General features: G+C 37.7%; 1 protein-coding gene across 8 annotated transcripts in view; it reads right to left on the bottom strand.

Annotated features, from left to right (window-relative positions):
- The window catches only part of EPS8 (epidermal growth factor receptor pathway substrate 8), a 143,081-nt gene that overhangs the window by 49,977 nt on the left and 77,825 nt on the right, over window positions 1–15,279 (bottom strand). For 7 of the 8 annotated variants that reach the window (XM_051784436.1, XM_051784438.1, XM_051784439.1 and 4 more), the window contains 2 exons: window positions 6,847–6,937; window positions 5,666–5,739 (listed from right to left, as the gene is read on the bottom strand). The exons of the other annotated variant lie outside the window; for it this stretch is intronic. In XM_051784436.1, the coding sequence (XP_051640396.1) occupies window positions 5,666–5,739; window positions 6,847–6,908 (136 nt within the window). In that variant the 5' untranslated portion in view covers window positions 6,909–6,937. The remainder of the gene's footprint in view (window positions 1–5,665; window positions 5,740–6,846; window positions 6,938–15,279) is intronic. 8 annotated transcript variants of the gene reach the window in all.

The raw sequence follows: 15,279 nt of genomic DNA, 5'->3' as shown, positions 1-15,279 counted from the left end.
TAAAACTGGTGGGTAGTCTTTCCAAAAACTTCTTGCCCAGGCAGTCTGGGCATTGGTCTGATTACAGGAGCAGACAAGGGGAATGAGCCAGCAAATGGGTAGGTCCTCAGTTGCTGGCTGGGGTCAACCCCTGACACCAAAAACAAAATAATGTTTTGTATGTTCTGTTTCAATCTCCTGATCCTCCCAATCAACCTCAGCCTCTCACGGGTCCCTTCATGCATGAAGAAGCTATTAAAGCTAAAGTGAAATACAGGGAGAGTATTAAAGCTAAAGTGAAATACAACAGAGACTTCCAGATACGATGTATAAAACTATCAAAGGATGAATAAAACTACCAAAACTATTGATTTTTTTTCTATATTCTCTACTTACTGCAGCTCTTACATCCACTACTTAGAATACAGCACAACCTCAATACCACAGTTAGTTCAAACCCTGCTGGTGTGTTGTACACCATTTAACCAAAGGATTTTCCCTCTGGTAAAAGAAAAAAAATAAAAATCAATGAATCATGGCAGAAGATACTTAAATTAAATTCTTAATCACAATCTACAGCAAATGCAGTCCAGGGGAATTTGAGTAAAATAAAGTCTCTTACAACACAATGACAATAAACTTAAAAGTGGCACATAGGTCCACATTTCACTCACAGGTCCTGAATATAAGATCTACCACCTACTAAAACTTCCAGAGGAACAGAAATGTTGACCCATGGAAACTAGTGTTTTTGCCACTGTCTAATGGGGACAGATGTTACTGCTATTCATGTTCTGTGAAATTACTGAATTCACCAATCAGGAACAGACCATGTTTCTGTTTTCAAAAACATGTTAAAAGGTACTGATTTTAGACCATTTTTGAAAGCATCTAAAACACCAGAAAACAAAATGCAACTTCTTAACCAAAGACTTTTAGCCAAGTCAAAAATACCACTACACATGGCACAGATAAATAGGACTGGAGATTGCCATCACTCATTCCGGTCCTTATTCCCACTACACCAAGAACTCTTGAGCTCTCACAGTTATTTCTGTGAAGGATCATTTCATACTTTGGAAAGACAACTATTCCACAGTTTCAGACAAAAAGAACAGTACTGCCCAGGGTCCACTGAGGCAGTGCTATGAACAGACCTTGGCATAGCTAGAGTCCTGTCTCACCCATTTTCCAACTGGAAGGGGGTGCAGCAATATGGCAAATTACAAAATTGCTTAATAAACTCTACCATAGCCTGGCTCTGTGCCACTGTCCAGAAGACCACAGGGAGAAAAATCAAAGTCTTTATCTAGGTAGGGAAAATTCTTACCAGAAGCAAAAGATCTCAGGCTGTGTCTTAACATGACCTGAAGCATGGGTAGTGCTGGCTAGGGCTATATTTAGGCACAATAAATTTTCAGTTCCTAAAAGGTAAGTGAGGAATATTGATGCCTAGACTTCTACCAGTGTCTTACAAATATTTGCACAGGTAAGATGTAATAAATGTTATCGATGCTATGGTTATGATAATACAAAGGAGGGTAAAGGTAGATCTTCATCCTTTCCTTTACCCTTCTGTACCCTTCTGTATCTTCCCCTTCCATAGCCCAACTGGAAATTGTCTGTGCAGTGCACAAAGAGACACAGCTCTGAAATCTGATGGCAATCCACATAGACACTGAATCAGTCTCCCTCACAAGCTGTCCTAAGAATCCAGAAGTAACAGTATAAATTATTACAACACATCATCAAGCAGAAAAGCCCAATACTTAGTTTACCACCATGTATCTTGTGTTGGACTGATTGCTGGCAGCCCTTTAAGAATGTACTGCAGCAGCTGGAAAAACTCAGCGTGAGATAGAGCAAAGTGCAGGAGACATGACTTGAACATCCGGGGAGAAAGGTCAAAACTTGAGTTCCAAACAAGTCTCATTTTCAGAGGAGCAAACACTGTCACTTTCAGAGATTTATGACATGATGGCTGCGTAGAACTAGCTGTCAAAGAAAGTGTGTTGCTTAGAAGTCAATTGTCAATTTAATTCATTTGACTATTAAACAATACAAGCATGTTACATGGATAACTTCTTTCAAAGGACTCGTCTATGATCTGCTTATGATTCCCTTGAATTTGTTATACTACAGTTCTTGCTCTGACTGAGGTATTTGAACAATGCAAAAGTAACAGGCAATCTCACTTCTAGCACCTAATCACAGCTATGAGAATATAAACACAGTGTATAACACACTCGGTCTTTTCTGATGCGGTGTGAAGACAATTTTAGCAGCATCTTCCCATTCTGTGCTGTAAAATAATCTAACAATTTGGAGTGAGCCACTGGCTCTCTCTTCCTGGGGAATGAGGCTGCTCCACACTGTGTCACTCGCTGGCAAACCCCCATCACAGCCCCGAAATGATGCTGCAAAATCTCCCCACAAAGCAGAGCTGCTGAAGACAGATGGAGAAGCCAATGCTAGAACAACAGATGACAGTACAAGCCAAAACCCATTTCAGATGGAAAGATCAGGAAGTAAATGATGAAATAAGCCCCATAAGAATGTGCAGAAGACACCTTCCTTCCCAGCTCAGAGGGAGGTTTATTGTGCAAATAGAAAACAGTTCATTTCCGGAAGGAAGTAAGTGAAAACAAAGGGATCATCTGACACAGGAAAAAAGGCAAATCCAAGGAAGTTTTTGCTATCAGATAGCCCCATCAGAGACAGTGATGGCTCTGGTCTAGTTTTTAACTGACCTGTCAGAAACACCAGTAAAATCCCAGCCTCATTTCCCATAGCACCGTGGCCAACCTAAACAATCATGAATCACCTCAGCACTGAGAGTTAAAAGACAAACTTCAGGACATAAACATGCCTATGAGTATATATATATACATAAACACATATAATAATAATAGTAATAATAATAACAACAACAATAATAATAAGTAGTAGTAGTAATAATAAGTAGTAATAATAATAATAATTATTATTATTTTAATTTAGTCTTCACAGCGCTTGCAAGAAACTGACTTCAAGATCTAATGGTCAATTATGAGCCCAGGTACCATCCTCATTTTTTGATACCTATGGATAGGCAGCTTAGTCCAAATGACACTCCAAAGTCTTCCAAGAAAAGACGTTAGTCATGGACAAAGTTTGCTGCTAAAGTCACATTGTCACATTTTATCAAAGCAAAAAAACATACTCCATTTTATTTTGCAGTAAAATTATATTTTCCAGTATAGTACCAGTGAATCTATTAAACATATAAGCTTTATTCACATAAAATACATACATTTAATATATATGTACATAACATAAAATATAAAAAGAAAGCTAAGATGCCTCCAATCTGCTTTATAGGATTTCAGTCTCATGCCTCTAAAATAAAATATTTTAGTTATTAATTATAAATAACGTATTTTATAACAAGCATTTTTAACACATTTTAACAATTCCAGAATCACTCAACTGCTTTTCACCCTCTGGGACAGCATGCACAAAAAGCCTTAACACCACAAAGGAAGAAGAGGCAAATGTGGGATGCAGCAGAACAGTAAATTAGTTGTTAAAAATTAGATAAAAATGTAGTCGCCCTGAATTTGAGAAAGGTTTTAGGTGTTTTCCTTGTTCTCTCCAGTTCATATATTTGGTGATACTGACAGCCTAATTATTTATGTATATAAAACAGAGCAGAAGCAGTAAAATGTGCAAACTCCACTCTAAAAGCTGTGCTAATATGTATTCACTTGGGGCTCCCATATAATTGAGTCTTCTACTTCATTCAGTTCCTGGCAACTGCAGCTACACTTTTGTTATACATCTACCAGCAACAGAAGAGAACTAAGATCAACAATTAATTTTACAGGAGCCACCACACAGCAGTTACATGGCAAGCATTTTCAATTACTACCTGAATTCAATTAAGTAATTTGGAAGTAAAAGGCTGATTACCATTATACATCACATTTACTCACTTGTCCCCATCTTCTACTGATATATGACTACCCCATCACATCTGATATGAAAAAGGTCAGAGAGACATTATTTTAAAAGCCCGCAAAGATTAAAGGACGTGGTTAAGACACTGATACTGCTACATGTACTCTTGAAAAATTATGATGATGACTTCAAATGAAGAAGAAAATCACAACACTCTCATAACATCTCATAAAGAAATAACCTGCTAAGAGTTTTCCGCAAAGTCTCTTGCTTGTTTCTGTTACCACCTACTATTTCTGTCAACACTTGCAATCAGCCTGTTGAGTGAACCCATACAGGATGCAGAAATCACTGTTCAAAATGATCAGTTCAGAATTTTCCTCAGTTGCAGTTCCTGCCTTCAGCACTGTGTGAAGGGACTGACTTTTGTAGCACACCACTAAAAAATAGTAAATTTAAACTCAGAACGATTCACATGCAACATCACGTTTAGATTGGATATTTAGGGAAAAATGTTTTCACCAAAAGGGTTGCCAAGCAGTGGAACAGGTTGCCCAGGGAAATGGCTGGGTCACCATCCCTGGAGGTATTTAGAAGACATGTACATGTGGCACTTAGGGACAGGGTTCAGTGGAGGACGTGGCAGTGCTGGGATAATGGTTGGACTCTATGATCTTCAAGGTCTTTTCCAACCTAAACAATTCTAAGATTTTAAATCATGCTGCCATCCCTCCCTTAATCTCTGAGGTCACTCCCAGCCAAACAGGAGGGAGAAAGGATCAGTTACTATTTGGCACATTGCAGTTATCAGCCACTGCTCTTTGAGCTTCCCAGTTTAACCAGTAAAAGAGGTGGCAGATGCAAGAGGGCAGAGCAGGCTGAGGTGTCAGGAGTCCTGCACAGGACCAGGTTCTCACTGCAAACGTCCTGCTTCCAGTCTCACCAGTTGCACTGACTTCCAAAAGAGCATTTAACAACAGGCACAGATTTACACAGCAGAACATCTCCCAGCCTCACTGCTGCTTCTGTTTCCATTACCAGCACAGCTATCAGCAGGATGCATTCACAGAGGAGGAGGATGACCTGAAAATGGTGTAATTTGGCTGGCAAGGAACTTGACTACATTCTGCCTCCACAGTGATTTGGCATTAGGCTACAGAGTAGTACAGCCAAGACAAATACCAGCATTTGTAGTTGGTAAGTGGACCAGCGTTTAGGCATTTGTAATGTCACATCTGACAGTCACAAAGCCTCTTGAAAACAGCACACCAAACAGGACTCCAAATCTGCTACATCAAAACTAATTTCCATCAAATCCTCGTGTCAAAGAAGAAGAATATTGTAAATCCCTTTTCTGCTAGCAGGGGATAAAATCTGGGGAGGCAGGGCATGGCACAGGTCATGAATCAAACCTATAGCACAAGCGAGGCTCCTGAATGCCTTCTCCTTGGTACATACCTTAGTTATGGGATCACTCTTAGTTTTGTGATAAATGCTTTACACATTGCTGCCTTAAAAATGAGCAGGGGGGACTTCTCTGCTTAGTAAACTGTAAAACTAGTTAGCTTAGTTTGTTTTAGTAGGCATAAAATCACTTTCTTATTTAATTTAGTTGACGTAGACACCTATGTGTATGTACATACACCTTCAGATTAATGTGTGTAAAATATTTCCACCATGACATCACAATCAATCAATATTCAAGCAACAATTTAGCACAGAAGTTCAGAGAATTTTGCTGTCTTACCATAAAGAGCTTTCGCACTTGTTCTTGAGTTCTGCTCCCTCTCTGCCTGAGCAAATGTTGGGGAGCCATAGCCACTGAAAGAAAGTATTTCTGATTAAATTCTGTATAGGTGTATTTGGCACACACAAAGAGGCACTGGAAAAAACCCTCTCCTTATGTAGGACTACACATGCCTCCAACATTAGTAACAGAGGTAACAGTATGGAATATTTGCTCTGTATTATGAATACAATGAGGAATGTTTCACTTAGGGGCTGCAAGCTTTTCTGACCTCTTTTTTACTGCATTAATACAACATCATGCACAATTGAGGTGTGGTACACACATAGACACCACCATAATGTAAGTAACCAAAATCACTAAATAATGATAATACCAACATTAACAACAATAATGATGATAATAATAAAAATGACCACGCCAAAGACTTGGGTAGGATTTGGGGTTTTTTTCCTGCATACACAAGTGTTGATTGCTTTTAACAATTTTAACTGTTTTTAATGTAAGACTTAAAATAACTATAATTGTCTACAACAAATGAAAAGGCAAGACGACTTCCTTCTAGTGTTAACAACAAGAATGAGTCATATATGAGCTCACCCTAAAGGGACAACAATATGAGAAGCAAAGGATAGCACAGATGTCAGGCTCCATATAGGAATACATGTTCTTTGGCATCAGACAGGTAAATTCTCATTAGCCTAATGCCATGCTCCTGACACAGGGATCACCCTCTTATCTTAGGCAAGATAACACTTGCAGGTAACAGTTGCTGGGTTCTGTTTACTGGGAAACAGCATTTGCTCACAGATGGAAAAGGCAGCCTCATCTTTTATGCATAAAAATGCATTCACTCAGAGCTAACCCTTAAACATCTCAGGCACACAAAGACCTAAGTGACACAGTAAGCACGTTACGGCTACAATTTGTTTTTCTGTTCCAGATGAGTCTATTCAGTAATACAGCTTTATCCTTACACTAATACAAAAATCAGTCAGATGATATCTGTCCGTTTGGTTCCAGGGTTTGGAAGCTGCACACTCTTTTACAGAAGCTGTGTATAATTCCAGCGTGATCTAATAACTATAGCTCTGTCTGAAACTAAAGCTCAAAGAAGAAAATACAACTCCTTTTTTTTTTTTTTTTGGTCCATAAAAGGAAAATCAAAGGCATAACCTTACTTCATTTGGGGAAAATAGCTTCCATATCCACCAGGAGGGGTGTTTGATATGTGTCCATTCATTCTCACGGTCGCTTACTGGGAGAAACGATCTGGGAAAAGAAACAACAGCAGGTGAATTGAAGTCTCTTAAAAGATGAAGGTTCAACACAGACGTAATACAAACATAATGAGAAAATTATGGTTGAAATGGGAAAGAAGTTGCATCAACAAGCTCGATTGTTATTAACTGCATCAGGGTGATGCCTTAAAGACCTGTTATGGAACTTCTCCCAATTGCAATTTGATAGTTATTGCTTCAAATAATTTATAATTTAGTGAACAAACCTATTATTTTTGATACAATAGTCTTTAGGAACAGCTTTAGAAATAAAAGGCTCACTAAACAAGGAACAACATCTACTGCATTAGTGGACAAGATACTCCAAATGGCAACTTTAATAGTCCAGCCTGATTTCAAGCTTTGGGTCATTTCTTTCAACTGAAATTTCTGAAATGGCCTTTTAGGACTTAAAAAGGTACCTTTTTTTTTCTTTCTTTTTTTTTTTTAGTAGCATTTAACATCCTGAAAGTCTGGCATGCCTGTTAAAATCTTTCATATAAAAGCAGTGCTGAAAAGGCTATGATAAAACAGTTAAAAAAATGCCTTCTCCCTTTAATACATAACATGCACATTGAAGCTAAAACTGACTATGGAAACCGACTGTCATAACCCTTTCATATTCAAATTTATATTCAAATTCACCATGGGTAAATATTCTTTCATTTACATATATACATGAATAATGTAATTTGAATATTTCTCAACATCTCAGTCACTAATTAGAAAAAAAAAAAAAAAAGACTTAACTCTGCAAAACAGTCAAAAGTATGTCAGATATAATTTTTACCTAACAAAAGCTTCATTTCCAAAGTAAGCACAACCAGCTTTGTTTGTACTAAGGCCACCTTACAAGCAGCTTATCTTCTGAATTGCTGAGTCAACTTTACTGCCTCACTTTCAGTGTTCTCTTCCTGTTCCACAAAGCAGCAGCAGCACCTACTGCTCTTTGCCCCCACATATATTCTGCTGCTTTCCCCTTTCATGCAGAATGCCAATCAAAATCTGTTCTCAGCTCTAAACAGTTCTGCCACTGCAGGAGACAAACAAGCTGCTTTCAGTCTTCTGTACTGAGAGAACACAGTGGTTTTTATACCTTCCTGATGAACACCTGACATCTCCTGCCTCAGATGCAGTTAGCAAAACTAACCAGAACCCAGCTGTATTTCATATGCCGAGTGAAATCATGTGGAAGGATGGTGTTGCCTTTAGTGGGGACTAAATACTTAGTAATTTGGCTTGGTATATTTTTTTTTAATATTTATTTAATTTTCTTTTAAATGTTTGATTGCTCCTTGCAAAACCTCTGTAGTGACATTTCTACATTTTACTTTCCCTACATTTTACTTTCATTTCCCCACAAATATATCATATCCCACTTGCTTTTTATAGAGTGCAGTCCTTAGCAACTGTCTCCAGTAAATTACTACCCGGGTGTTGCTCGATTCATTAGCGATTATAACCTTTGGGAAGCATCCTGAAATTGTCCCATGACTTGAAAGGATACAACTATTCATTTTCTCAGCAGAATTTGCCAGGTCACTGTGCACTCCCTGTTCTGTTTCAGTGACTCCATGGACCAAGGCTACTCCCAGTGCTCTTCTCCAGCTCAGGCTGCCAATTAAGCTCTTCAACACTTCCTATCTGCTATTAATTCTTATAATCTGCAACCATTGCCCAATTTGCTGCCCTGCTTAACAGTTTACCCTGGGATTAGCTTCCTAAGAGTGACCAGATCCAAAACATTTACACAAATTATCTCCGTTGCTTGTCGGTATCCCCAATATCCTCTACTTTCCATGCATACATTGTTTAAGATAACACTTATTTAATAATTCTGTTTGGCATAATCTATCATTTGTAATCTTTTTCATAGCCCCATTTATAACAAATTCTGCAACTATCTGCTTTAAAGTGAGATCTGGGAAAAAAAAAAAACAACTTGGTTTAAAACTCAGAATAATTCCTCTCCTCTGACATCTTAATCTGACAAATACTTGGTTTGTATTTGTATTCCATTTGATTTTATGAAAGTGGTGAAACAGAAATTTTAAGTAGAAGGAATGTAATATATTAGAATTTCAAGCTTGAGCCTTTGAAGTCCAAATGACACACTGAGTTTTAAAGCAGCAAAGAAGCTGAGCAGATTTCCACACCGGGGAAAGAAAACATATCTGATGACTAAATACTTGCCCACTATAACACATAACACCACTAAAAGTAAATATAAACAGCTTCAAAGTTGTATTTTGAATGAAACGATACTGAAAAGCAGAATTCAGAAATTTTTACTCCTGAAAAAAAGAAAAAAAGCAAGCAGCTTGTTCTGCCAAGTAAGCACAAAAGCTTTAGTCACTTTTAGCTGATGTGCAAACAAAACACGACTTGCTATCTGAAAGTCGAGCAAAGCCAACAGTATTTCCTGCCCCTCATGCAATTTTCCAATGCTTTTGAACTGCCAAGACAACTACCCTGACATGACAATTTCAAGAGGCTGTGCAATGCTTCTGTCACTTTGTTCAAGAAAGCTCTTGAATGTGAATACAAACCCTTTACCATAATTATTTATAATTAGTCTATATATTTATAACAGCATCAGAAAGCTACTCATAGTCCCCTAAAATTATAAGCCAATTTCATTCAACCTAAATATTTCAGAAAAATACATTTTAGGAAAACTCTTTATTTTTTTTTTTTAATTAAGGGCATGATTAAGGGAGAAAAGGGAAAAACCACAAAAGGGTAACAGAATGTGCAGTGCTTTGTTTATTATTGACTTGTATGACTTTCTCTGCTGTATTTCTCATCTCAAATGCTCTTTCATCTCTTTTAACCAGTCAGTCCTGTAGCAAAAGTGAACTCCTGCACACTGCAAAGCCATTGTCATCTAGGCCTCTATTAATAAACTCTGCTTCCTCTTTAATCTTCCCTTTCACCTCAACCCAGCAGTTCACAGCAGCATACTCTGGTGTCCTAGCCTTTAAAATAAACATCCTTCACAATTAACTGTACAATCCCTCTTTAAGCAGGCCTGAAGTATCAACAGTTTACTTGTGAATAAGGCCAAAAATGGTCATGTCTCAGGATCCTGCAAAAAAATCAAGCCTACTCGGAAAGAGAATTATTTAAAACCGGGAAAACTAAGTAAGAATTCAAGAAGAAAAGAATGATAAGAAAACAGATAAAATAATAATGCATAACAAGACATATATTAAGGTGTTTATCTCTAAATATATTAAAATATTATGTTATTAAAGCCAGTAAGAAAATGGTTATAAATATGAAATTTCTAAACACAAATGAACACTAAATTATCTTCTGGCAGGATTAGAGACTGAACAAAAATAAATCCACTCCACTGCTGCCATTGGCTTTATTTCTGAATATATCAGTATACTGATAGTCAGCAGGTATGCAAATGACAAAGGTCCAGCCTTTATAACAGATAAACCATTTCTGAGACAGATGTGCTTTGATTCTTTAGCAGTCTGCAGATCATCTAATCCCAAGCGTGGGGAGAACCACACCGGTGTACAACATGATTATACAGGTCATAAATATTCATCCTTAAAAAAATGTCCAAATGCAAAAATACTCTTTGTCTTCCTCACCTTGTAGTGTGGCACCTGATAAAAGCAACTCAATCCACGTGCAAAAGGCTGACACATCAACAACTCACATGTCGTGCCATTTAATTTCCCAGGAGTTTGACAGTAACAAACCCCCTCAATTTATTTAACTCCCCCCACCACACACACACCTTTTCTAGAAAGGTACAGATATTTCATTTAAGAAAATTAGATATTCCAGAGACTGGTGCTCTTTTCTGCTCATCCTGAAGCCATCAGTCCCACCCAGTGGCAGATGACAACATCATATGGAAACAAAAAGAGAAACCATATAATGACCTGGGTATTTTAGAAGTTATGGAGGAGGAAAGGTTAAAGAACGAAGGATGTAGGGGAAGGAAAAGGAAAGCCAACAGCTGGAATGATAATTATTTACCAATTAAGAAAGCATTGTTAGCAAAAAGCCATTGTTATGCCATTGTGCTCCCAACACCCCCAAAGAATTCTTCCCCAGCCAGAGCTGCAGGCACAGGGTGCAGCTCCAGCCTAAACAAACACCAGTGAACTACCACAAGGTAACACTTTTCTGAAGTGGATGTGACAGTGTAGCAATGTCAGATGAGGACACTCTCTCTCCACCCTTTCCCTTTTAAAAATATTACGGAAGAACAAAAACAACAAAAAAGTTCGATATGCCCATGCTACACTGTAACCTCACTGTGCATCAATTAAAATGCTCCTTATTGCTATCCCCCAGCACTGAGCACTGCTGTTCTACAGAATGTACAAAACCCACTTAACTTGCTGCATGACTTGCTGTTTTTCATCTATTTCTTCTCAAACAGCAACCTGTTCACCCACACACACTTTCCCTACTCATGTTAAGTGTTTAAATATCATCTCCTTGTGTCTGCCTTGTTGTTCCGACCCATCACTCTCCTGTTTGTATTTTTGCTCCAGCCACAAATTTTACAAATTGGAAATTCCTGGCAGAAATACGTCCTGAAGAGCCACATAGAATGTCACTGGTGCCCTCTGCTTCGGGACTTGCTTCAGAGCACAACCAAGAGCAAACACACGAGTTCTGCTGGCTGTTCAACACCTTGCCTTGAGATAAACACCGAGATGCACACGCATGTATAACTAAGTAATACTTCAGAAATGATCCCTGGAGGTTTTACACCCTCAGCACACTGAAATCAGAATTTCTCAGAGACGGTTGAACTGGCAGCAGCTTTGCATTGCAGTGTTTTTGGTTTTCCATTAAGTGGATTGGAGCATCCAAAGGCTGGTCAAAAAAATGACAACAAAAATCACACAGAAAATTGAAAGCCAGGCCCTACCAGTGGTGCAGTTTCAACACAAACATTTGGACTTGATTCACCACCTGTTGTCACCTTTGCCCCTCTCAAGCCACTCTTTGTTTATGAAGACTGATGGCTGAAGACTTCTGAGAAAGGAATATATATACTCAAGTATACAATCCTGTGTCAGGACTTCAAGCAAACATGCCAATAAAATAGCCACAGTAACATAATTTTGAAAATGCTGTTAACTTTGAGGTCTTCTCTGGGTTCAGAGTAGTTGTCCAGCATGGCCACGAGCACCAATTACACTGTGTTTTAGCTTATACAAACCTGCACTAAGTTAAATCCTACATTTAGATTTTAGTGCACCCCCAAAGAACCCTTGTGGTGGATGCAGTGTCAGCTAACTGGGGTTCCTGCCAAAGAAACCTGGGACTGGGGAGGAAAAGACTGGATGTGACCCCATCTCCTCCCCGAATTTCACTCCTTACAGAAAGCTGAACTTAAACCCTGACTATTATTTACCTGTTTGTGTAAGGGGTCAGAGGTGTAGGAGCATTTAAAGCAACTAAAGACGGTGACAGACAAATGAATACAACTCTGGGCAGGCAGGGGACACCACCACAGGACAAGGCAATCAGCATTGCCCAGGAGGAGGGATTTGTAAGTGTTTTCACTTCCACCTCCATGGTGCAGTGCAGCAGATCAGGTTGATCAATGCTGTTTTGTCCAGTTTCAAAAAGCAGTTTGATTTTTATTGACACTTTCTGAAATTTAGCATTTTTTCCTCAGTCCTTTGTTAAGACTTCGTCCTATGTTAAATTCATTAGCAATATTCCTATTTATTAAGAAAATTTGGTGTCATAATTATCAATCAAAGTAGAAGACTTAATATGTTAATGCAAGAACTGTCTTCAGAGCAATAATTGTTAGCTAAAAGCAAAGCTTGCTATTAGAAAAACAAAGAAGATAAAAAATGTCCTTTAGGTCTTCTTTTTCCTACTATGATATCTTCCAGTGATTCACTCTTAAGGAAATATTCTAACAATACAACTAAGATAGCTATCTTTTATTTTAAGAAAGGAGAGAAATATGAAGACCAACAGGAAGAACTGAATTAATAAACTTCAGATAGATCATGTTCATAGAGTTAACTCTTATTATTGACACACTAATAAAGACCCTGCTTGAAAACAGGTTCTTATTGTGGCATAGCAACCTATTTCCATTCATTTAACTCAGGTCTGGGCCATGATTTATAATTAACTGTATAGAAAGAAAACAAAACAGCTTTACATATACAAAAGCTTCAAAGACTTAAAATCCCTATTGCAACAAAGGAACTTTAATAAATATGCCAAGCACTGAAGCCACCACTCACTGCTATTTTTAATTAGAGAATTAAATACCTCATCCAAAGCAACATGAGTATTAATTACCAAGATAAGGATCATTATGCAGACCTTGCAGAATGTACCACCAGAGCTGGAAGACCAGTCTCTTGTTTAAAAGAAAAAATGAAAGGAGAAAAGAAAAAAAACCACTAAGAAAAGAAAAAAAAGAACAAGCCCAAACTCCAAACAACCTCCATCCATACAGAACAGTCAAAAGAGGAAGGTGTCTATGGCATATGAAGGAATTTGTAGAGGGAAGTAGAAAAAAGGGATTATAATGTACCATCAAAATTAGTATCTTTGATAAGTCTACCTCAAGTACAATACGAGCTAGCAAAGGATACTATTTTTACTCAGAAATCCGAACTCCAACATGACTACAACACACTCAATATCTCCACCTGAAAAGAGATGTATCAAAACTTTGCTTTCCTTTTTTTTTTTTTTTTTTTAATAAAACCAAAACCAAACAAACCCAAACTGCCTTGGAACCACTCACTGGTGAATTCTGCTCACATAGGACAGAAACCACAGTTGTATTTCCCTTCTTCACATCTTTTTCATTACTTCCTTTTATATTTTGTTACCTCATACTTCAGAGAAGATAGTTAGATTTCAAAAGGGGGCACCCCAGACACCAATTTGAAAGTCAGTTTGCAGTGTACAACCAACAAGACATCAACTCTACTTTAGAAATGCAAATTTAGAAAAAATATTATAATACTACTGTGCATGTTTAAAGGAGACAGCAGAAAATTCAGCAAGAAACAGTGTGAAAAGGGTGCTTCCACCAAGATGGCATATGATCATGCTTTCCTGAAGATAACACATGTCAAAAAGGTAACAAAATTTGGCTATAATTTTCCCTTCACATTGAAAACAGGCTATGAGTGTAGCTGCTGAAATACTTCTCAACAATTTCTTGCACTGAATCACTTGCAAAAATTTCAATAAATGATAAGACTTACTGTGGAGGAACTGTAAGTATATAAAAATGAACAAGACAATGTCTTTAGGTTGAGGTAAAGTCTTCCTCTCATTCTGGCCAAAAAATGAAAGAACTTCCAACATAGTTGAAATACTGCTTACTGCTGCAAGCTGACAAAATGAAACATGCTTATTAATCACCTATCCACATTTATTTGCAAGTTAATATCTGTGTCATGACACAGTGACACTTAAAAATTGGCATAGTAGAGTTCATAACAAAAGCTGAACTGAAACTATATAATGACATACTCTAACCATACCATTAAAATCAACATGGAGGAGGAGTAGAAAAAAAAGGACAAGATGCTCAAATTGCCTCTCTAATTTAGTTTGATAGAATTGTGGCAAGATTTAATTCTTGATTTCACAAATTTGCTTTCCTCAGTTTTGGTTTTGCAGACCTTGTAGCCAGACACACACACACTCTGCAGTTACTGTGGGCTCAGACATGGCAAGAGACGACTCCCATTGCAAGACTTTCTTATTCCCTACTCAAACTTCAAGTCTACCCCATTAAAAAAAAAAAAAAAGAGCCATACACAAATGCCTCACACAGCTGACACCGAATTCTTAATGTGGCAGCACAAAGAATAAATCAGAACAAAGGTACATTTCTATTAAAGTCCATCAACTAGTTCCAAAGAAGAACAAATTTCTATGTCAGTAATAGGTTACAATCTCAAATTAAACAACACAAAAAAAGTTAAGTAGAAGCAACATCCTCTGGCTTCCCAATCACCTTAAACAGCCAAGCTTCACACCACTGTGGGCCACCCATTGATGGCATTCTTTGATGACACAGCATTGTTAATTTAACCTTCATCTTTCACCAATGAAGTGCTCTGAATGCAAATTCAGATATATCTGAAAGGCCTCAAAATATACTGTGGGAAGGGTTCCTGCTCTTTATCTTACTGCAAGATTCAAATTTTCTATATGGTGCAAAAAAAAAAAAAACAAAACCAAAACCAAAAACAAAAAACCATTAACAAGGTAGTTTCCATGCAGTTCAGTGAAAACAAAAAATGAAGGTGAACAAATACTTAAGACTGAAATCTTATTGATCAGGCCACA

The sequence above is a fragment of the Manacus candei genome, unplaced genomic scaffold (assembly GCF_025592945.1).
Source record: "Manacus candei isolate 608988 ecotype Guabito, Panama unplaced genomic scaffold, ASM2559294v1 h1tg000018l, whole genome shotgun sequence".
Lineage (NCBI taxonomy): Eukaryota > Metazoa > Chordata > Aves > Passeriformes > Pipridae > Manacus > Manacus candei.
This window is presented reverse-complemented; position numbering and strand designations above follow the sequence as displayed.